We start from the raw sequence: 23,492 nt of genomic DNA on the forward strand, positions 1-23,492 counted from the left end.
TATTTACTTTTCGGAGGAAAGACATCACCAGAGTCCTAGATACCTAAGGGAAGGGTATTCTCTCTACTCCAGCTTCCTGTAGCTTTCCAGGAATACCTAAGTGGGAATAAATATAAGAACTATAACTTGCAAAGGTTACATCCCAGGTGCACAGGCCCATGAAAAGGCAGAGATTCATTCGTAATAGTGTACAATGCTTCCCCTTCCTAATTCTCTTCTATCACATCAAAACAGGTCCACTGTAATAATGGTAGTATAGCTTAAGTTGCTGAAAGACAGACTTTACCTAAGGAAGAGTTTGTAAAGAAGCCAAAGACAATGAAGGAGGCAAAAACAAGGACATGAAAGGAATTTGAAGCCTCTGGCACAGCTACAGCAATCAATAAACACAGCCCTACCCCTAGCCACCTTAACATAAAACCCTACACTAAACGCCTGTTTACCTCAGTTTCTAGTACCTGGTACATCATGTATGGCTTTCAACAAGAAATTACAAAGCATGCTAAAAGTCGAGGAAAAAATGCAATCTGAAGATAAAGTGAGCATTAGACCAGAATCAGATACGACACAGGTGTTGGAATTATGACACAGAATTTAAAACAATTATGATTGATATGTTCAATGTGCTAATAGAAAAAGTAGCTAGCATATAGGAATGTATGGGTACAGGAAGAAGAAGGGTGGAAATTTTAAGAAAGAATCAAAAGAAAATGATAGAAATCCAAAATCACTATAATGAAAATAAAGGATGTCTTAGAAGGGCTCATCAATAAACTTGATACAGCTGAGAAAACAGTAAGTGAACTTGAAGATAGATTGCTATAAACATTGAAAAAAGAAGTGCAAAGGGAAAAAGAATGAAAAAAACTGAACATGAGAGACTATGGACTCTGAAAAACAATCTGAGGGTTTTGAAGGGGCGGGGGGTGGGAAGTTGGGTGAGCCTGGTGGTGGGTATTATGGAGGGCACGTATTGCATGGAGCACTGGGTGTGATGCATAAACAATGAATTCTGGTACACTGAAAATAAATTAAAAAAAAAAAAAAAAAAGGAATCACTGCTTTTGGCTCAGGTAGTAATCTCTGGGTCCTGGGCTCCAGCCCCGGGGTGGGTTTCCCAGCTCAGCGGGCGGGGGTGGGTGGGTGGGTGGGGAAGTGGGGTGGTCACCTGCTTTTGTCTCTCTCCCTGCTTGTACTCTCTGTCTCTCCCTTTTTCAAATGAATACATACAATTTTAAAAACAACAACAACAAAAAGAATCACTGCTTTTTGAGGTTCCCCAGAATCAGTATTACTTGGGGACTTGTTAGAAATGCAGGATCTCAGGAGCGCCGGGGTGGCTCAGTCAGTTAAGTGTCTGCCTTTGGCTCAGGTCATGATCTCGGGGATGGAGCCCTGCATCCAGCTCCCTGCTCAGCGGGGAGTCTGCTTCTCCCTCTCCCTCTGCCCTCCCTACACCCCCATTTACGCTCTCTCACTCTCTCAAATAAATAAAATCTTAAAAAAAAAAAAAAAAAGAGAGAAAGAGAGACTTGCAGGATCTCAGGCCCTACCAGACCTAGTGAATCAGAATCTGCTTTGTAATGTGATCCCCAGATGGCCTTCGGGACATGCTTTAAGGGGCATAGTAGTAGCAGCAACAGCTTCCTCAAACAGGCTCAGACTGGGTAAGTCATCCATCCAAGGTCACATCGTAGCCATTCAATTTAAATGGAAAACCCAGGTCCAAGTCGGCCTGGCTCCAAAGCCCAAGCTCTTTCCACTCCAGACATTCTTTCTGTTTAGTTTTTAGGAAGCAGAACCTGCTCAAAGAAAAGCAACACGTTTCCAGCAGGAGGAAATCACATCTGACTCATGTCCAGTTATTCCGGTACTCGGGGAAGCCAGTAGCCAGCCCTTTAGAGGTTAAAAGGCTCCCCGCCCCTCATGGTTCTACATCACAGGGGTGGGGGGCTGTGAGGAGACAGAGAAAGGGAAGTACTTTCTCATAACGCAGGTGGGGGGATGGGGGCGTGGATTAGGGAAAGGAAACAGAAACAAACAGGCATGTCTCTGGATGGAAAAATGTGCGGATATGAAAAGACAGGACTGATCGCCAGTAGAAATCATGCAAGAAAGAGAGCACTGGCCAGACCCCCAGCCCCACAGATGCCCCCAGATCTTTCTAAGTGCTAATGTTCGAGATCATTTCTAGGCCACGTGAGCTGACAAAAAACGTCCTATGAGCTTCAGTTACAGTTTTATGCTCTAGGAAGAAGTACTCCTAGCTCTACTAATTAAATGATAGCTGGGAGCAGTCAGTTATAAGCTAAAAAATAAAAAATAAAAAAATAAGAAAAGAAAAGAGTAAAAGAACAGTATGGGGTGGGGGGAATAATTCTCTATTGTTCCCAGAAGACATTGGCTTAATATGCCACCAGAGCTAAAAAAGCCACCAGCATCTGGCGGGGCCACCACCATAACGGCTTTTTGGAAACAAAACAAAAATCATTCCACCCAAATATAAAATGGTGGTGATGCGGCTGAATCTGGGCTACTGTGTGTAGTTCCCTCGCTGCGTCTCTGGGGACAGGCAGGATCGAGAGAGATCCAGAGGACAGCTAAAACCATCCAAGGGCTATTAAAAAATAGGACTCTTCAGTGTGCAAAGACGAAGAAAGGTTAAGAGGACAGACCTGGAAACTGCATGATCAAAACAGGTGTGGGGGCGCCTGGCTGACAGTCTGCAGAGCATGAGACTCTCGATCTCAGGGTTGTGAGTTCGAGCCCCAGGTTGGGCGCAGAGCTCAGGTAATTAAAAAAATAAAATAAAATAGGTGTGAAAAGGAACGATCTGGACTTTTCCAATCAATCCTGGCACATAGAGGAAGAGCTTATACTTTGGACTTTCAAGGACAAATAAAGGGAATTTCTACTGTTTACAGAAGGTAATACATATATGGAATTTGTTATCTCAGGAGGACTGTATTAAATATCTAAGAGTTTATTAAGGGATTCTAGGGCCACATTTTTTGTAAGTGAGCTCTATGCACAACATGGGGCCTGAACTCAGGACCCTGATCAAGAGTTGTATTTTTTTTTTTTTAAGATTTTATTTATTTGACAGAGATCACAAATAGGCAGAGAGGGAAGCAGAGGGAGACGGGGAAGCAGGCTCCCCACCTAGCAGAGAGACCAATGCGGGGCTCAATCCCAGGACTCTGGATCTGAGCCAAAGGCAGACGCTTTGGCAGACGCTTAAGCGACAACCACTCAGGTGCACCTGGGACATATTTTTAACGTTTTATTGTCTTTCCTTTTAGAAAAAAAAACCAAACTAATATCAAATTAAGTACAGAAACAAAATTAGAAAAACTTTCACATATTCCTCATCTAATCAGATTTTTAAATTTTTCCTGTTTTTCCAGATTTTTCCAAATGCACAATCATTTTTTCACACCGATATGGTATAAATATAAGTTCATGTCCTGCTAATTCCATTTTATCAAATCTCTCCAGAATTTCCTGTTACTTCCATAAGGTTTGTGACTATAAATATAATGGCTGCATAATATTTACAGTAGATAATTTAAATATATCTGAATAACCCCTATAAAAAGATATTTTGGTTGTGTACAATGTTTACAATAAACACCCTTGTAAAAAAAAAAACCTTTGTACATACAATTTTTTGGGTTTTTTCATCTAAAAAAACCTTTTTTTTTAAAGATTTTATTTATTTGAGAGAGCATGAGCGAGAGAGCATAAGCAGAGGGAGCAGCAGGGGAAGAGGGAGAAGCAGGCTCCCCACTGATCAGAGAGCTGATGTGGGGCTCCATCCCAGGACCCTAGGATCGCCACCTGGGCTGAAAGCAGACACTTAATGAAGGGTTATAAACATTTTGTCTATCTTAGAACATATTGCAAAGTTACCTTTCTTTCTTTCTTCTTCTTTTTTAAAAAGATTTTATTTATTTATTAGAGAGAGAATGAGAGAGAGAAAGCATGAGAGGAGAGAGGTCAGTAGGAGAAGGAGGCTCCCTACTCAGCAGGGAGCCTGATGTGGGGGGATTCCAGGATCATAACCTGAGCCGAAGGCAGTTGCTTAACCAACTGAGCCACCCAGGCGCCCCCGAAGTTACCTTTCTAACAGATTATATCACCAAGGGTCATCTGGGTGGCTTAGTTGGCTGGGCGGCTGCGTTTGGCTGGGGTCATGATCTCAGGATCCTGGAACTGAGCCCCACATTGGGCTCCCTGCTCAGTGGGAAGTCTGCTTCTCCCTCTCCCTCTGCTGCTCCCCCTACTTGTGCTCTCTCAAATAAATAAAATCTTAAAAAATTATACCACTCAAATGATTGCCAGCAATAAACAATGGAACAATTTTTATTATACTGTCATAGGCATAATTATCATTATTTTTTAAATTTGCTATGATAATAATATAAAATTGAGCCTCCATTGATTTTATATTCTCTAAACCTTTGAGGTGGACTTGTGGAGGTCTGATCTCTCATTTCATGACATACCCCTTTATGCATTTTTTAAAATTATTTTTTTTTCTTGGTGATTTTTTTTTTTTTTTTTTCCCTTCAGATTTGACACTCAACTGACTGAGCCACCCAGGCGCCCCTCTTGGTGATTTTTAAGTAAGGAGCCAGACCTCTGATTCAAACAATACTTTGTTCAGCCTCCACCTTCTCCAGCTACCCACACCTAAGTCTCATGCTCTTCTCATTCAAAATTCTGGATTCAAGAAACCCATGTGGACACAGGCAGGCGGGATTTGAGCTGACAATCAGGCCTGGAAGCTGATGTATCAGCCAAGACTCCCAAGCTAAGCCCCTCCCCCGCCCCCCACGACGTGATTCCCAGGACAAGTTTCTCTCTGTTGGTTCTTGCTCCTTGGCCTTCAGCTTAGATCCCCTCCTTGGAACCGGAACCCGCTTCAGGATCTCCCCTTTAAGCTGGGTCCTGACCTCCATGAAGAGAATTCTGGATGATGTCTGACTGTCCATCATCACCCAATTCCATTCGTCCACTGCCCCTATGCTTCTCTGCTAGCCCCGCTGAGACCCAGTGCAAACGTGGTCTGAATGACAACTGAATTTGCCTTTCTGGTGACTCGCCAAGGCTTGCCCACTTGCCTAGCCCACACGATCAGCCAAGCCTGCCTGACAGAGCCTGTCTTGTGCTAGAAGAGGGGGCTGGTCCTGGCACAAAATCTGTGGGTGGGCCCCAATCCAGGTGCAAGGTCTCAGCTGCCACCTTCTCCCCAGTCGCAGCCCATGCTGGCTGTTTCCCCGCCACGCTCCAAAATGCATCACGCACAACTTCAGTTCTTTGCTTAGAAACAGGGTTTGGAGTTTTTTTGGGTTTTGCTTGGTTTCTGCCTTTTTTTTTTTTTTAAGATTTTATTCATTTATTTGACTGAGAGAGATCATGAGTAGGCAGAGAAGCAGGCAGAGAGACAGGAGGAAGAAGGCTTCCCGCTGAGCAGAGAGCCCGACTCGGGACTCGATCCCAGGACCCTGAGATCATGATCCAAGCCGAAGGCAGAGGCTTAACCCACTGAGCCACCCAGGCGCCCCTGGTTTTTGGTTTTGCTTTAAATTTTCCCCCATTTTTCTGAGGATACCAGTGGCCATCTCCTCCTTTTCATCAGATCTCTATTCTTACCAGCATCTGTGGAGGGCAGGGAGGGACAGGGTTGTCTCAAATCCCTAGGTCCCCCTTTAGGCTTGGGGATACTAAGCAGAGGGGCTGGGAATACAGGGGTCCTAGTCCCCAGGAAATGTTCCCTGGGGTTCTTAGCCTCTGGAGTTAATGCTGCCTTTGTGATCCCTCACAGCAAAAGATGGGTGGGTGGGGCCTGCAGACAGGACTGGGTTTGGTCTTACTGGTTCTCAATTAGTCCAGTGTAACTAAAAGGCGAGCAGCAGTTGTGGGGGTGGAAGAGGCAGGGCGGGGAGCTCCGGACCATGGTCTGACTCTTGAGAAACCGCTACAAATCGTGGCATAACTAAGGCAGCCTCTGAACCCTCGAGCCCAATCCTCTTTGCTTGACAGATTAGGAAACTGAGGCCCAGAAATGGAGTCGTCTAAGCCTGGAGTCTCACAATGAAGGCATTTTTATATGTATCTGTTCCTACATCAACTACGCTCTTTCTGAGTAATTTCCCACTTCGATCAGGGTCTTGATTCCCGATTTTGGAGGCAGGTCAGCTGCCGTGACAGCGAATGGCCAAGCCCATCACAGGGACCATGTGACTCTATGGACTCAGCTGGGGGTACTCAGAGGATCACCCCTTCCTATTCAAGGAGCAACCCCGGTGCAAGACCGGAAGGAGGGGGGAGGAGGCCCCAGTACTCATTTTTTTTTTTTAAGATTTTATTCATTTGTTTGACAGACAGAGATCACAAGTAGGCAGAGAGGCAGGCAGAGAGGGGGAAGCAGGCTCCCTGCTGAGCAGAGAGCCTGATGCTGGGCTCGATCCCAGGACCCTGAGATCATGACCTGAGCCGAAGGCTTAACCCACTGAGCCACCCAGGCACCCCCCACCCCCAGTACTCATTAAGGCCAATCTGAAAAGCCAGAGAGGAGACAGCCAGGCCCAGCCAGCCACTCATCTGAGAAGATAGTATCAGGTATGATTTCACAGAGAAGCCAGACAGGCTCTGCTCGGCCAGCTCATCTCTCACATGCTGCACGAGACTGGAGTCCCAGAGGCAACTTGTCACATGCCTCTGGCTGGGCTAGGTCCCTTTTAAACTAATCATCCTATCTGATCACCATAAGAACCATGTGAGATAACGAGTATGATCCCCACTGGACATAAAAGAAAACAAGGATCCAGACAGTTGAACGGACTCCCTCCAGCTTTCGGAGCCAGCAAATGGCAGAGGTGAGATTTGAACACCAGCCTCTTAATTCCACTGGTGTCCCTTTCCCTGGGCCACAGCTTTCTCCCAGACTCAGGCAGCAAGGTGCCTTGGAGAGCAACAGCCATTTGGTCTCGGTAACTTTGCCAGATCAGGAACCATCAGGAAAGCTCAGGGCACCTTTTGTTTCTCTGGGAGCTAAACCAGGCAGATCTCTGCTGAAGATGCTTCTGCCTGAGGTGCCTTATGGGGGCCTCTGAGATGAGTGGATGAGGGTGTTAATTATGGGATTAGGGGAGGTTGTCAGGATCCTTAGCCTCCCAGAGAGAGGTCAAGTGCTGGGATGCTCATGGGAAAGGCTGCCTCCTGGGTTCCATGGAGGGACGACAGCCAGAGCACTGGGCAGGTCTGACAGTCTGAATGCTAGTACACGCCTGCCACCCTATTTTTTTTTTTTTTAAGATTTTATTTACTTGACAGAGAGTGAGAGAGATCACAAGTAGGCAGAGAGGCAGGCAGAGAGAGCCGGGGAGCGGGGAAGCAGGCTCCCTGCCAAGCAGAGAGCCTGATGCGGGGCTCCATCCCAGGACCCTGAGATCATGACCTGAGCGGAAGGCAGAGGCTTAACCCACTGAGCCTCCCAGGAGATCCTGCCACCCTATTTGCTATGACATCTAGGGCATCCGATTTCTCATGTGGAAAACGGAAGAGAGCACCCACTAACCTTGCAGGCTTTGGTAAGTGGTTGAGTTGGTTACAGACGTGAAATTACTTGGTAAGTGATAAAGTACAATCCTGTGTCAGTGGTTACTTGTCAATCAGTATCTGATTGACAGGTACTCACGACTCATCACAAAGCGCAAAAAACCCCAATTAGTGGACCATCTTTGCTTCCCTCTGTTATTACAGCCACTCCGACCGCCACAGACCGATTTCTCCTTTTGGGGCTCCCTGGTTATAGATATCGAGAAGCCAGCAGTAAGGGAAAAAGAAACAAAGGAGACAACGGTAAAGGAGGCTTCAAGTGCAGACTCAGCATTTGACAGCCGAGGCACGGGGCCCAAGGGGCTTACGTGGGTCATCCAGGGTCACGTAGCCGGTAGCTCCCAGGCAATGCTTGGTCATTCCTCTCCAGTTCCCACTGCCTGTCATTCAAGCTGACCTCTAACCCTGAGCTCCCGACCTGCTGCTTCCCAGGTGAATCAGCAAATAGTATTGAAAGCAAGGAAGCACCTACAGATGATTTCTTAAAGTCCCTGGGAGGGGAAGGGACTTGTCCAAGGTCACAGGATTGCCCATAACTGGGTATCACTGAGAATTATTATCAACACTGGGTCTCCCTCAATTATTCATTTTTAAATTTAAATTTATTATTATTATTATTATTTAAGATTTTATTTATTTATTTGATAGAGAGAGAGACAGCGAGAGAGGGAACACAAGCAGGGGGAGTGGGAAGGAGGAAGCAGATTTCCCGCTGAGCGGGGAGCCTGATGTGGGGCTCGATCCCAGGATCCCGGGATCCTGACCTGAGCCAAAGGCAGACACTTAACAACTGAGCCACCCAGGTGCCCCTTTAATTTATTATTTTTAAAGATTCTATTGAATTATTTGAGAGAGAAAACAGAGAGGGACAGTGAGAGGGAGAAGCAGACTCCCCACTGAGTGGAGAGCCCAACCGAGCCACCCAGGGCCCTGATTATTCATTTGTTTAAAAAGATTTTACTTATTTATCCCAGAGAGAGAGAGGGGGAGGGAGGGGAAAGGAGCAGAGGGAGAGGGACAAGCAGACTCCATGCTAAACGCAGAGCCCGACACAGGGCTCAATCCCATGACCCTGAGATCATAACCTGAGCAGAAATCAGGAGTCTGACGCTCAACCAACTAAACCATCCCAGCGCCCCAGTTATTCATTATTTTTAAGCCAATCTTCCAAAGAGGTGTTAACACATTTCTTTTATATTTTTTTCTCACTTAAATTTTTAGGTTAGTTTTTATTTAACAAAATATATGTTTGTAGTAAAAGTAAAAAGATAAAAGTAAAAAAAGTATAAAGTGAATAAATAGTAAATAATAAATAAAAGCCCCCCTTTCTCCACTAAAATGCCTAGAAATAACTACTGTTAGTGAATTCTCGTGATTCCTTCCAGAAATCTAAATAATTTGAAGACTTCATTAACTATACCTGCTGACTTATGTTCTTGGTTATCGGTACTTAAAAAGATTTGTTGGTTATATGAACGGATGGAGCCAGGTGAGTCGGAAGCTGGGATTTGCATCATTAGGAAGGATGCAGATGGGTTGAGCTAAGCATCTCCACAGACAAGAGCTCCCACTGGGGCCTATTAGCTAGGGATCTGGCAGGAATCCTTCATTTCCGAAGCTGGTAGTGCAGTGTGTGGGGGGTACAGATCATGGGTTCTGGAGTCAGGCAGACAGAGGCTCCTATTCTGGCCACAGTACTTCCTAGGCACGTGACCTTGGGTTGTTCCTTCCTTAAGGAATCTCAGCATCCTCATTTGTCACATGGAGATTAAAATAGTACTACTTCATGGTGTTACTGTGAGGATTAAAGAAAACGAATGCACATGAAAACAGCGGCATGCTTGGTGTTAGACAAGCACTGAAGAAACGGTAGCTGTCGGGGCACCTGGGTGGCTCAGTTGGTTAAGTGTCTGCCTTCGGCTCAGGTCATGATCACGGGGTCCTGCGATGGAGCCCCACACTGGGCTCCCTGCTTGGTGGGAAGCCTGCTTCTCCTGCTCCCTATTCTGCTCCCTCTGCCACTCCCCTTACTTGTGCTCTCTCACTCTCACACTTTCTCTCTCTCAAATAAATAAATATATAAATATATAAATAAATATCTTTAAAATAAAAAAAAATAATAAAGGGGCACCTGGGTGGCTCAGTGGGTTAAGCCTCTGCCTTCGGCTCAGGTCATGATCCCAGGGTCCTGGGATCGAGCCCTGCATTGGGCTCTCTGCTCAGCGGGGAGCCTGCTTCCCCCCACCCCAATCCCCATTCTCAGTCTGCCCCTTGCCTACTTGTGATCTCTGTCAAATAAATAAAATCTTAAAAAAAAAAGTAAAATAAAAAAAAGAAAGAAATGGTAGCTGTCATCGTCATTACTATGGTTGCCATTATTATCTTGCAGACTCACCTCAAGAAAGGAGAAAGCCTGCAGGCCCATTACCTAGTGCTATAGAAACAGAACAGCCTAGGTCCTGGTCCTCCTCTGCTGGGGACATCTGGCAGGAGAGGGAGACAACTAAGAAGGAACTCTTTAGTCTGACTGGGAGTTAATGCCCAGGAATTTCTCAGGATATTACAAATTCCAGATCCACCAGACTACAAGAGCAAGTGGCCCCTGAACCCTGAGCACCGGTGGGGTGCCTTGCGAGGAGGGCGGGGCTGAAGGGCTGCATCTGTGGGAGGAGGGGACCATCTTCTTTTCTTCTCAGGATACCTGGCTCCACAGCTCTCAGGCCCAGAAGGCTCCAGAAGTGTGCAAGACTGGCCAGGTAAAACTGGCTAGCAGGACATGGCCAGAGAAGGGTGCCCTTCTCCAGCTGCATTCCAGGCCCTTCCCCAAGTCCTCAGAGCACAAAGAGAACATTATCACACCCACTTCATGCAGTCGTGCTCTCTGGGGGCTGGCGGTGACTGAGGGCCGTGCGTAATAGACTCCTCCAGCCAAAGCACATTGGGAAAAACCCAACACTGGACCCGAAGGCCTGCGGAGCCTCCATGTAACTCAAAGCCCCAAACCTCTGATGGAAATGTATTAGCCAGTCTTCAGTGCTTCCTGCCAGTCAACTCTTTATAATTACAAAATGCCCCTAGCTCATGACAGTTCTGTGAAATGATAACACTGCCAGGGATGAGTAGTTAACTGTCCTCTATAGCACTTTCTCTCCTATTGGGGCTTCTCCCCAGGATCCCTGCTGTTCAGCCCTTTACCCACGCTCTCCCTCCTGCCCTCTGCCTTTATGACTCTACCTCTCTTTCCCCTCTTCCCTGTCCCCTTCTCTTTCTTCCCCGTTTTTCTCTCCATTCTCTTCTCTCTCTTTTTATTTTTTAAAGATTTTATTTATTTATTTGACAGACAGAGATCACAAGTAGGCAGAGAGGCAGATAGAGAGAGAGGGGGAGGCAGGCTCCCCACTGAGCAGAGAGCCCCATGTGGGGCTCAATCCCAGGACCCTGAGATCATGACCTGAGCCAAAGGCAGAGGCTTAACCCACTGAGCCACCAGGTGCTCCCCCCAAAAAGAGTATTTTTAACAATCAAGGACTTTTAGGAGGAGGAGACTTTAAAGGCCATCAAGATTAATGGTTTTGTTGATACATGAATCCCTTTAGAGCAACTCTGACACTCCATTTCTCCTTGAGCACTTCCACGGTTTGAAGCCAGCTCCCTCTCGGAGTGGTCCATTTCTAGGTGTCAAGAAGTTCTTTATATTGAGCTTAGTCTTCTCCCCTAATTCCCGTCCCCTGGCTACCAAGACAATCCAGGATATAAAAACAGTGCAACAGCAGAAAGGCAGTGAGGTACATACTAGGTTCAAAAGATAGAGGTAGACCAGCTGGCTGTGAGGTCTCTCACTGGAGTAGCTTTCTTGGGGTGGGGTGGGGGGGCAAGATGGAGGAGACATATGGCAGCCGGTCTCTGCTAGGTCTTGAATGCCAGTCTAAAATGTGGTGTGTTTGACTTATCAAGGCAAAGCCAAGTGAGACTGTCCATTAGGCAGTAATAAACAGCTGTGCTTACATGCCAGGAAGTGTGCAAAGCACTTTAACATTATCTCATTTAATCCTCTCAGAAACATTAACATCGGTACTGTTATTATTTCATTTTATAGATGAGGTGACTGAGGTCTTTCATGAAACCCAGGCCTGTCTGTGTCTGATGCCCATGATCTGAATACAGCACTCTACAAAATAACGTCAGCAGAGACCAGGATGGGAGGCCCTGATCTGGGAACTCATTTACTAGACAGAGAGAATGTCAAGAACGGAGCGCCTGGGTCCCATTTGAGCTCTCTTCTACAGACGGGCCCCCAATCTCCATTACTAGTCTCCTGTTTGCTTTAAACTCCACAGATCCATTTCCAGCTGCCCACTGGATTTTGTCACCTCAAATTCCATGGCACAAGCTTCTGCCAGTTTTCACCTAGCAACCAGTTCCCAAAACTGATATTCCAAATCTTGAAGCATAAAAGAAGATCACATTTTGTGTTTAACCAACCTGGGCTCAACTAGATTTGCCACATAAAACTATGAGGCCTTGGGCAAGTTACTTAACCTCTATGGGCCTCAGTTTTCTCAGATCTAAAATGGGAAGAGTAACAACACCGTTCTTGGAAGGTGCTTGCGTAGATTAAATTCGATCATGTGTACATAACAAGTAGTACAGTGCTTGGCACATAGCAGGTGTTACGGAAACAGCATCATTATTGTGATGACTGCTGTTTCTGGGGCTTGAAACTCCCTCTTGGCAATCTTTTTGTGGTTAATCCCCATGCTGAGAGGTAGGGGGAAGAAGAGGGAGCCACGGAGTGGACAGTAAACATTCAGTGTAGTTTGTATTCTCTGTGATGACCTCGCCCCTTTGGCTGTGGGCGCCACTTCTGCAGGGTCTCTCTTCTACACCCGCTGCAGACAGAGCCGGGTTCTAGCTCTTCTCCCTCTAGACCTGCTCACGTGGGGATAAACAGGCAGTGCCTCTTCCACCCCTCCTTTTAGTTGAAACCAGCATTTTGTGCCATCTACAGCCCTAATGTCCCTTAGCCACCCTTCTTTCCTTCTAAGAATCTAGGATCAGTTACAGAAAGCACCTGGTCCAATCCCTCAAAAAAACTGAGTTCAAAAGTCAAGGATCTTGCACAATGAAATGTGAGTAAAGTGGGCCTTCTCTCAACCCATCCACATGCTATCACGGGTCCTCACTGCAGTCCACACATTGTGCACGAACATCTGAGCCCCAGGCTCCGTTGTGGGTGTTTGACTCTCCCTGCACCCTCTTCCTCACAGGCCTAGCGTGCTATCAAGCCCCAGGGGGATACTCCGTAAGGAAGGGCTGCGAATGATTAGTGAGAAACCGGGCCCTGATCACAATCACGAGCCCGCACACATTTGCACACCCTCACATCCCCTGGGGCCCACAGTGAATATGGAAGGAGAGATGAAAGGAGACTCCAAGGAGACAGGCATGGTGTTTGTACACAGTGAGGGGAGAACAAAGGAAACGGGGAGCCTGGAGGTGGCAGGCAGGGGAAGCTGGCGAGCCAGACTGTAAGATGAGTCAGAGTGAATGAGGGCAGTAGGTCGTACCAGCTCTGGCTTTGTTGCCCCCAGAGGGTGGTGTGAACTGGAAGAAGGGAATGGGGGGAGGCGATTAGGGGAGCTGCTGCTGTAACTGAGAAGTGGGACCTGGAGAGAGTGTGCAGCAGATGGGGAGCAAAAGCTCAGTTAATTTCCAGGAGGGACCCGAGCTCCCTCTCTTCTGAGTCCTCCTGGCTCTTTCTTGCCCAGCTCTGCTTTCAGAGCTGTAGGGTTATGGCGAGGCAGCTGGGATCGGCCGGTGGGGGTGCGGGGGGGGTGGAGAAAAGAGTCAAGCTAACAGCAAAGATGTCAGTCCCCCAGATCACTGGACCCTGGCTTGATCGACAGAGGCCACCCTGTTGCTGCTAATGCCCCTCCTTTTATTTAGTCCTTTCAACTTATTTCTAACGCCCTCCCACTAATGATCTCATTTTATCTTGGGCACAAACCTGTGAAATAGGCAGGCCTGGGATTATCTCTGATGTGCTCCTCCCCTCTAATCTGTGATCCCTCAAGAGCCCTCAAATTGTTTCCTCCATCCTAGAAAGATCCAATGCAGAATCAGGCCGTGCCTTGGGGATAGGAAGAGTTTGGGGTTCTCTGTCCCGGCTCCACTCAAGCTGTCTTGTTGGTGTTTGTCCTGTGCTGGGTGTGACAAGAAGTCACAGGATACAGACTCATTCCCCTCCTGGAATTTCCCAGCCAACCGGCCCCCTTCACTCATGTCTGAAAGCCTGGCACATAATGACCATGTCACCCAGTCTCCAGGGAGATATGTCAGACTTCTCTTCATTAGGAGAATAGAAACCTGAGGCCTAGAGAGGCAAAGGCCTTGGCCCTGAGTCACACAGTGAGCAGACATGGAGGGATGGTGATGACTTGGGAAGAATAGGGGCCCGGGAGCATGAGGAGACCTGAGTCCCAGTCTTGGCTCCACTATTTCTCAGCCCAGGGGCACAGAGACAGGCATTCAAGCTCTCCAGTCTTGGTTTTCTTAACTGTCAAATGGGGATAGGAACACCCATCTCTTGGGGTTGCTTGAGATGAAGATGTCAAAGTGTTACATAAAAATGAATTATTCTGATTATCAGTTGGACAGGTAACATGAGGACTCGGACATACGGGGAAAAGGCTGGATCAAGCATAAGAAGTCTGGGATCTCATTAACTCACCTATGTGGCCCTGGGCAAGGCCAGGCCTCAGTTTCCCAAGGCCTCTGCCACCTCTAAGAAGGAGGGTTCTGTGGACCATACCTCTATTGCAAGAATTCTGGTGCTGGCTGCCCTGACTTCTTGACTGTCCTACTATCTCTGCCCCACATTGCCTTAGATCCAAGAAGTTTACTGAGGGGAGCCAGTCAGTTGCCAACAGTGGGACATCCCATTGTTCCCAATGGGAAGGAACTGCTACATCCTTCACATCAACCCCTCTCCCATTTCGTCAGGGCTGAAGTGTGCTTCTGTACTGTCTTAGCCTCCACTGCCTCCCAGCTTTAAGGGGGATGAGGGTGGAGAAGGGAAGTAAGGGGGAAGGGGCTTCCCTTGGTAATGAAACTAATGACAGATTGCCCATATAAGATTTTCCAGTGGAAAGCACCAGATTGCCTGGATTCCTTTCCTCCTAGGGAGGGCTGAGTCTAACTATTCGGCTATCATCTTGCTTCTCCCCAGATGGCCCCAAAGGTGCCAGGCCTCTGGGCCATTCTTTGAGGAAGCATCTCAGTAGAACCCTTGCTGAGCTCATGGAGGTGAATTAAATATTAAAGACACAAGGCCAGAGCCCCTGTGCAGCAGCACATACCCATAACCCAGACAATGGTGCACAGCTCATCTGCCCGGCTTCCCAGCAGCCGCCACTCTCCCTCCCCAGGCTGAGTTCCCTGCTCCCCAGCCCACACTCTTGAGAGGGCATAAAAAATAGCAATGTTTTGTTCTCTCCAGCAAATGATCAGCTCCTTGTTCCCTGTGCCCTCCCTCCAACCCTCAGCACTGAGGAGTCCAGGGACCTGGAAATGCCTGAACATTGAGTTGTGGCATCTGCAGCAATGAAAGTGAACAGGTCTGTGGCTGGTCTGGCAGAGACCTCTGTAGCTTAGCCCCACCTTGAGCCTGGAGGCCCCCATCAGGAAGGTCCGGATAGCTCTCAGGGCAATGGGAAATTAGATCTTACTGGGATGAGGCCTGGGGGGGGGGGGGGGGGGGGGGGGGGGGCAGTTTGCTTCTCAGCTTCGAAGAGCTTCGGAGATCACCCAGGCCACCTCAGTTTTACAAAAAGGGAAACTGAGGCTTTAAGAAAGGAGAAAGCAACTTACACAAGGTCACTCGATGAGCGATAGAATAGCTAGGCCCAGACTCCAGTTCTCCAGGGTAGAGCACAGTGCTCTCGCCTACCCTCCCCATGATCTCTGGATCTCCTTCCTAATTCTAGCAAGCACTGGGCCCTGCATGGGTCCCACGGACTGCTTTCAGGGGGCAGGATCCATTCCTAGCCCCTCTGGCTATCCCAGTACCGAAAGAGCACAGTGATCGTGCGCTCCAGCTCAGCTTTGCCACCTGGTAGGATGGTACCTTGGTCATGTCACCTCTGAGCCTTAGTTCCTCACCCATAAAATGGGGGCTTAAGAACCAGTACCCTGGATGGCTAAGGATCAGATGAGATCCTGTCTGTGGGGCATTTGGTAGACTGGGAAGTGCTATCCAAATGTCAGATATTATTAAAATGGTGCAAGGCGTGAAGGTGCTGCAGAGGGAGGAAGTCCCAGGGGAGGCGGCTATGCAAGGGAACCCACCCCCAAATGAGGCTGAGGCCCTGCCTGGTCACCCCAAGGACCTGACTGATTCTGACGGCCACCAGCAGAGACTGACAGGCAGTTGGTCAGACCAGTCCAAGCTCGCTGGCTTGAAAGACCACCTGCCAGCTTTGCTTTGCACGTGTGTGTGTGTGTGTGTGTGTGTGTGTGTGTGTGTGTGTGGTTTGTCTGTCCTCCTCAGTGCTCCTGGGAGGCTCTGCCCGGCAGCCCAGAATTGCGGGGATTTATTTCCCATTGGGCAGGAAGACAAGCGTGTTGTGCTGAGGGAGGACACCTCGCTTCAGGTAGAATCAAAGACCCGCAAAGAAAACCTGCCAGCCCAGATCCCTTTGGGCACCTCTGGAGTCCCGCTGCTGTCTGGGGCCCTTACCTTGTACTTGGCCGCGAGCAGCTCCGTGGCCTGCTGTTCCCGCCTTAGGTCTTCCAGCATCTTCTCCTTTTCCTCCAGCAGCTTCTGCTTCTCCTCGCTCACCAGGCTGCGGTCATCCTGGATGGCCGCCTTCTCCTCCTCCAGGCGCTCCTTCTGCTCCTGCAGGTAATTCTCCATGTTCTTATCCAAGGCTGACTCCAGGATGGGCTGGGGCGGGCGGTGGTTGTTGTTGTTGTCATCCTCCTCTTCCGCCACCCAGGCCTCTATCACCGGCCCCTCGGGGTACCCAGCTGGGGCTGACGCGGCCTTCTTCCTGCGGCTGCTCTTCCTCCGGAGCCGCTTTCCCAGCATCCCCTTCTTCTCCAGCTGGGCCTTCAGGCGGGCGATCTCCTCCTGGAATTCCCGGAGCAGCGTGTCCTTGGGGTCCTCGTTCACCCGGGGCTTGTTCTTGATGTTCTTGGCCCTGTTGGCAAAGCGCAGGGTGGAGAGGCTCTCGTCGTAGCTGTGGGAAGCCGGCCCCAGAGTGGCCACCATGATGGTCTTGGCGTTCCCCCCCCAGAGAGTCTTGGAGCAGCCGGGTCAGCTTGGAGTCCCGGTAGGGGATGTGGGTGCTCCTGTTGCCTGCCAGAGCAGCGATCACGTTGCCCAGGGCAGACAGCGAGAGGTTGATTTTGGAGGCTTCCTTAGGCCTCTCTCCACCACCACCACCACCACCACCACCGCCACCACCCCCACCTCCACCGCTGCCACTACCCGTGGACTGTGTGGCCGTCCCTCCAGCAGCATTGGGGCCTGCCTTGTTCTGCCTCTCGCTGCCAGCCAGGTCCACCAGGTTGAGCTTGCCCACACGGATGTGGTCCTGGCCATCTGAGCCCCGCTCGCTGCACTCCACAGTGATGACGAAGATGGCATGGGAGCGGGAGCTGACCTCATTCATGTGCGTGCTGCCCACCGCCCGGGTCTGGTTCCCCAGGTTCATCACGTGCTCGATCTCCTTGACGTTCTTGGTGACGAAGGAGGAGAGGTCCTTGATGTAGACACCGGTCTCTGGGTTCTCCTTCAGTTCTAGCCTCTTGCCAGGCTCTTTGGAGAGCAGGTCCCGGATCTCCTCCTGGTAGATCTCCAGGTAGGAGGCCCGAACCAGGTACTGCTGGTTCTGGGAGCGAGAGATGTGGGTGAAGATATGCTCAAAGGCATTGGGGATGACCCCCCGCAGCTCGGGCTCCACCCAGGTCCCCTGCATGGTGTAGGTCTTGCCGGTGCCCGTCTGGCCATAGGCAAACACCGTGCCATTGAAACCCTGAAGTACCGAGTCTACCAGGGGCCTCACGGTTTCATCATATAAGTCTGCCTGCTTGGAGCTGGCATCATACACGGCATCAAAGGTGAAGGACTTGGGCAGCTCCCCTGGGGCAGCGCGGGGGTTCCGCAGGGTCACCTGGCCCAGTTTCACGTCCATGGTCAGGATCTGCTCGTGACCAGCAGCCTCCTCCTTCCGGCTGAGGGGGCGGCACCGGGCCACCACCTTCAGGGCCTCGCTGGCCTTGGTTTTACTGGCCATCTTGATGCTCTGTCCTTCCTGCTCCCCAGGGCCCCTCCGCAGCCTGGGCGGTCCTGCTGGCCTCGCTAGGTCGGGATCAGCGGGGCCAGCCCAGCCCCCAGGCGCCGCTCTTCAATCCGCATGCAGCCTCCTAGGGTGGGGATGCTGGGAGGTGGCCCTGCCGCTGCTGCAGTCCGGGCCTCCACCGCTCTCCGGTCCTCGCTGCACCGGCCGGGCAGGGGAGAATTAGGCAGAATCCCCCCGCAGCCGCGGCAGCCGCGCCGGCCGAATGGCAGTGCCCGGAACCCGCCCCATGCTGGGGCAGAGGGAGCGTTGCCGTAAACAGCTACGGCAACAATGAGATAAAGGAAGAGGAAAATGGGATGGGGGTGGGCGGCGAAGCTGTCTTCTTCTCCTCCTCCTCCTCCTCCTCCTCTTCTAGGGATCCATGGCGGGGGCTGCCGGTCCTGGGCGGCCGGGGGTCCCGGCCCTCCCGAGGGCAGAGGCTCACCTGGAGTCCTCCCCCCGCGCTGGGGGATCATTCATTGCAGCCCGCGCGGCTGCTGCTGCCCCTGCCTCCACCTTCCCCGCCGCTGCCACCGGAGAATGAGAGAGAAAAACAGAAGGGGATGGGGCGGAGCAGCGGCGGCGAGAGTGATGTTGCCGCCGCGCTGCGGCCCCAGCTAAGCCTCCCGGCTGGGGTGGGGCAAGGGGCGGGGCCGCGGGGCGGGAGGCGCGAGCCCGGCGCTGCCTGCGCGCGGGGGACAAGGGTGCATCGCCCGCTCGCACCCCCGTAGACCCTCCGGAATGACAGGCTCGGTGCCGACCCGGGTCCCGCGCCCACCAGGCGGGTGCGGCGCAGCCACCGCCCGCCGTCACCCCACCGGGCCCGAGCATGCTGGGAATTGTAGTCCTGCCTTTGTTAACCCGGTTCTGGCAGGTTGCTGATGCCTTCTCCGGTCCGGGAGGCCCCTCCCTCTCTGGCACGCAACTTAAGAGGGACTGCTGAGGTTGCAGCCTACCTGGGACTGGGGTATCCACCACCCACACTTGTTGCCTCCAAAGGCACCATCCTCCATCCCTCCACTGCTCCCGCCTTTCAGCTGCAGACTTGGACACGTCCCCCCTTCCCGTTGGAGGGTCGCTAGGTACCTTGACTCCTGAATGTTTCTCGATTCTTCCCTTCCCTTTCCCTAAGCCTGGTTTACTTCTGGCCTTTCCCTTGTCTCTTGTAACCACCTTCCAGCTGATTCTCTCCTCACGTCCTCTCTGCACATGTACCCGGGTTCCCTGCCTTCCTCCTCTTCCTCTTCTTCTAGGCTTCCGTAACGTATACAAGCCCCAACCTCTTCTGACCCCGGGCTAATTTTCCAGCCTTCCCTCCAGGTACTCTCCCACAGAGAACCTGCGGTCCAGAAGTTCTTTCCTTCAAGCAGTTCCCCGGGGGCCTGCTGAGCCCCAGGCCCCATTCTAGGAGTTGGACCTCCTTGTCCACAAGGACCTCTCATTCTAAGAACCTTGTTTTGTTTTCTTAAGTGACCGTGCTGTGTTGCAACCTTGTGCCTTTGCCCAGAGGGCGCTGTCACCCTTCTACACCTGGCAGCCTGCCACTGGCGCAGTTGAAGCACTTCCTCCTCTGGACATCTTCCCTGATCAATTTCTCTTCTATAGCAGAAAGAGACGCAGAATTTGCATAAAACAAAGCTCGGGTTCAACTTGCACTTCTGATCGCCATCCACAATGGTGTGACTTTGGGCAATCTCTTATCTTGCTCCAGCCTCAATTTCCTCATCTGTTTAAAACAACTAGAGGGCGCCTGGCTGGCTCGGTCAGTTAAGCCTCCAACTCTTGATTTTGGCTCAGGTCATGATCTCAGGGTCCTGGGATGGAGCCCCCCCTCAGCTCTGGGCTCAGCGGGGAGTCTGCTTGTCCCTCTCCCTCTGCTCCTCCCCTCCCTATGTAAGTAAGTAAGTAAGTAAATAAATAAATAAAATCTTAAAAAAAAAAAAACCAGTTGGATAGGAGGAGGGGAATAATACTCTGTTATAGAGTGGCCATGAGACTCAGATGAAACAATGAGTAAACTCTTCTGCCGATGAGAAGACTTTTTTTTTTTTTATATTTTATTTATTTATTTGACAGACAGAGATCACAAGCAGTCAGAGAGGCAGGCAGAGAGAGAGAGGAGGAAGCAGGCTCCCTGCCGAGCAGAGAGCCCAATGAGGGGCTGGATCCCAGGACCCTGGGACCACGACCCAAGCCGAAGGCAGAGGCCTTAACCCACTGAGCCACCAGGGGCCATGAGAAGACTTATTTTTAAGCAAGCCCTTAATACATGCTTGTGGCCTGGTTTGGTTTGCCTGAAAGCTTTCACTTTCTTGAGTGTCCTCGATAGACCAGATCCATGTTTGCTGTTCCTCTTTGGGGGTCTTCGTATTTTTCCTCTAGCATACAAATCATACAAATTCCTCAAGTCCAAGGACCGAGCCAGTGTCCTACCCATGTCCTACTCTGCAAAGGGCGGTTGCATCTGTGGACTGAGCCTGAGTTGTCCTTCCTCTCTGAGATCCAGATCGAGGAGGTAGTCTTATCTGAAACTTCAAAGCCCCTCCCCACAGAGACACCAGAAAAATCTTTGCACAAAACATCTCTGATCATGTAATCTCTGGAGGACCTTTTTGTTTAGTTCTTCACCTTCAAAGTTCATCTTCAAATGCCCTTTAGGAGCTGAAGGGCAGCTCGTCTGGAAGCTTGAGGCTGAGTTGGTGGCTTGCTTACTTGTGAGCTTTCCTGGCTTTCCTCAACCCTCTCTTTGATCTGGCTGTACAGCTTGTGCGTAACTTGGCTTTTGGACCAATTACTGGGTGGGGTTTTGGCTTCGTAGACTAACCTTTCTTGGCTCCGGCAGCCTGACTTCTGGATGGACCGACCATTTGGCTCTTGGACTATTTTCTTGTTGCATTTGGCTTTGGTTTTTGGACTACCCTTTCTCTGCTTTGCCTAACACCTGATGCCATGGTGCTGCTGGACGAAAGGGATTCTGGTCTCATTCTCCCCACCTGGTACCACCACCTGGCAAGGCACTTGCCCAGATCTTCCTGCGTGGAAGGGAGGCTGGAAGCCCATTGCTCACAATATGTGTGATCCTCAGTAAAGTAAAACTTCCCTGAATAGCCTATTTTCTTAGAATTAAGAATTCTGCCATTCCTCACAGGGTTTACATGAGTATTAAGGGAGATAATGCAGAAACTCCTAGGATGTAGAAGGCATTCAAGAAATCATAGTTTTCCTGCCTTTTGTCCTTCATGTTCAAAGTTGTTCACATCCTGCATTTCCCTTTTCAGCTTCTTTATCATCCATTCTTTCTTCCCTCTCCCTGTTCTACACTCAAGTCTCCAACCACTTGGGTTTGCTCGAAGTCCTCCCAACACATCATTATTTTGGGGGTCTCCATATGTCTTTGCCCATACTGCATCTCTGTCTGCAGTGTTCCCCTAACTTTGTTCCTGTCTACACAGGCTCACCTCCTATTCGTTCGTACCTCGATATAGTTTCTACTACCACTGCTCAATAAAGATTCCTCTTGCCAAGGGTATCAGTAACCCCACGGTGCCATTTCTAGTGGGCCCTTTTCAATAGAAGCTTTTGGCACAACCCACTTCTTCCTTCTTTTTTTTTTTTAAAGATTTTTATTTATTTATTGGACAGACAGAGATCACAAGGAGGCAGAGAGGCAGGCAGAGAGGAGGAAGCAGGCTCCCCGCGGAGCAGAGAGCCTGATGCGGGGCTCGATCGCAGCACCCTGGGATCATGACCTGAGCCGAAGGCAGAGACTTGACCCACTGAGCCACCCAGGCGCCCCCCACTTCTTCCTTCTTTAGCAAACTCTCCCTCACTTCCTATGGTTTTCATGACCCTATACTTTTCTGGGTTTCCTCCTCCAGCTCTCATGAGTTCTGATTGCCGAGTTTCAGTCTCCCTAATCAATTGACCTCATTCAACTTCAACATTAAATTGAGTGTTCATTAAAGTCCTAAGCCCTCTTCTTCTTTCAATGTCACCCTATAATGATCATTATAGCTCATGGCTTCAATTGATATTTAAATGATTCCTAAATTGGTATTCCAGCCCAGACTTCTCTGAGCTCCAAATCTCTATATCCAATTCTCTAATGGATATAGCCACTTGGATGGCTCCCATGTGCTTGAAATTCTACTCTTTTTCACTGAACTCATCATCCTCCCTTCCAAACTTTGTCCTCCAAGAATGGTCCCTAGCTCTGTAAACAACTCTTCCCCCACCCTCCATATATCCCTCCAAATACCAAATCTTATTAATTCAACTTTCTTAATATTTGCCAAATCTATCAACTTTTCTTCACTTCCACAGCCAATATCATGACCCAAGCCACCATCTTGTCTGGCCCGACATCCCCACAATGGCCTGTAGTCTGGGCTCACTAGATATGCTTTTGCCTCCACTTATCCATTCTTTACAAAGTAATCTTTTATTTTATTTATTTTTTTCAATTAATCTGACAGAAAGAGATCACAAGTAGGCAGAGAGACAGGCAGAGAGAGAAGGAAGCAGGCTCCCTGCTGAGAAGAGTGCCCGATGCGGGGCTCGATCCCAGGACCCTGGGATCATGACCTGAGCCAAAGGCAGAGGCTTTAACCCACTGAGCCACCCAGGCGCCCCCAAAGTTAATCTTTTATTTTATTTTATTTTATTTTTAAAAGGTTTTATTTATTTATTTGACAGACAGAGATCACAAGTAGGCAGAGAGGCAGGCAGAGAGAGTGGGGAAGCAGGCTCCCCGCTGAGCAGAGAGCCTGATACAGGGCTTGATCCCAGGACCCTGGGATCATGACCCGAGCCGAAGGCAGAGACTTTAACTCACTGAGCCACCCAGGCACGCCCCAAAGTAATCTTTTAAAAACACATGTCTGATCAAGTCACTCCATGCTTAAAACATTTTATTTTATTTTTTTATTTTTTTTTTTAAAATATTTTATTTATTTACTTGACAGGGAGAGATCACAAGTAGACAGAGAGGCAGGCAGAGAGAGAGAGAGAGAGGGAAGCAGGCTCCCCGCTGAGCAGAGAGCCCGATGCGGGACTCGATCCCAGGACCCTGAGATCATGACCTGAGCCGAAGGCAGCGGCTTAACCCACTGAGCCACCCAGGCGCCCCTGCTTAAAACATTTTAATGCTCATCACTCTTCTTAAGTTAAAGTCTAAATCATGAATGTAGCCCCCAAAGACCTATACAGTCTGGTACCCATCATATCTCCAGTCACATCTCATGCCACTCTTCCCTTGCTCCCTGGGCTCTAGTTACAGTGGCCTTCCTCAGTTCTGTTCTAACTTCCTACCACAGGGCCTTTACACAGGACCTGTCTCTGCTACATAGAACATTTATCCTCACCGTCTTTACCTAGATACCTTCTCTTCATCCTTCAGCTCTCAGTTTGAATGTCAATTCCTAAGGGTATATCTCTTGACTTTCCCACCTAGTTTATATCCCTTTGTAATATGTTCTTTTTGTTCCCTGTACTTTCTTTCATGGAACTTAGCATAATTGTAAT

At 49.6% G+C, this 23,492-nt stretch overlaps 1 protein-coding gene across 1 annotated transcript in view; it reads right to left on the reverse strand.

Moving 5' to 3' along the window:
- Nucleotides 1-18,642, reverse strand: part of KIF3C (kinesin family member 3C) — a 35,407-nt gene extending 16,765 nt beyond the window's left edge. Inside the window, 2 exon segments of the mRNA XM_032866988.1 lie at nucleotides 16,364-16,918; nucleotides 16,920-18,642. Coding sequence (XP_032722879.1) covers nucleotides 16,364-16,918; nucleotides 16,920-17,924 — 1,560 coding nt within the window. The 5' untranslated portion in view covers nucleotides 17,925-18,642.
- Between the last annotated feature and the right edge of the window lie 4,850 nt (nucleotides 18,643-23,492).

This window comes from Lontra canadensis, unplaced genomic scaffold (assembly GCF_010015895.1).
Source record: "Lontra canadensis isolate GAN:19392208 unplaced genomic scaffold, GSC_riverotter_1.0 scaffold32, whole genome shotgun sequence".
In the NCBI taxonomy this organism is placed as follows: domain Eukaryota; kingdom Metazoa; phylum Chordata; class Mammalia; order Carnivora; family Mustelidae; genus Lontra; species Lontra canadensis.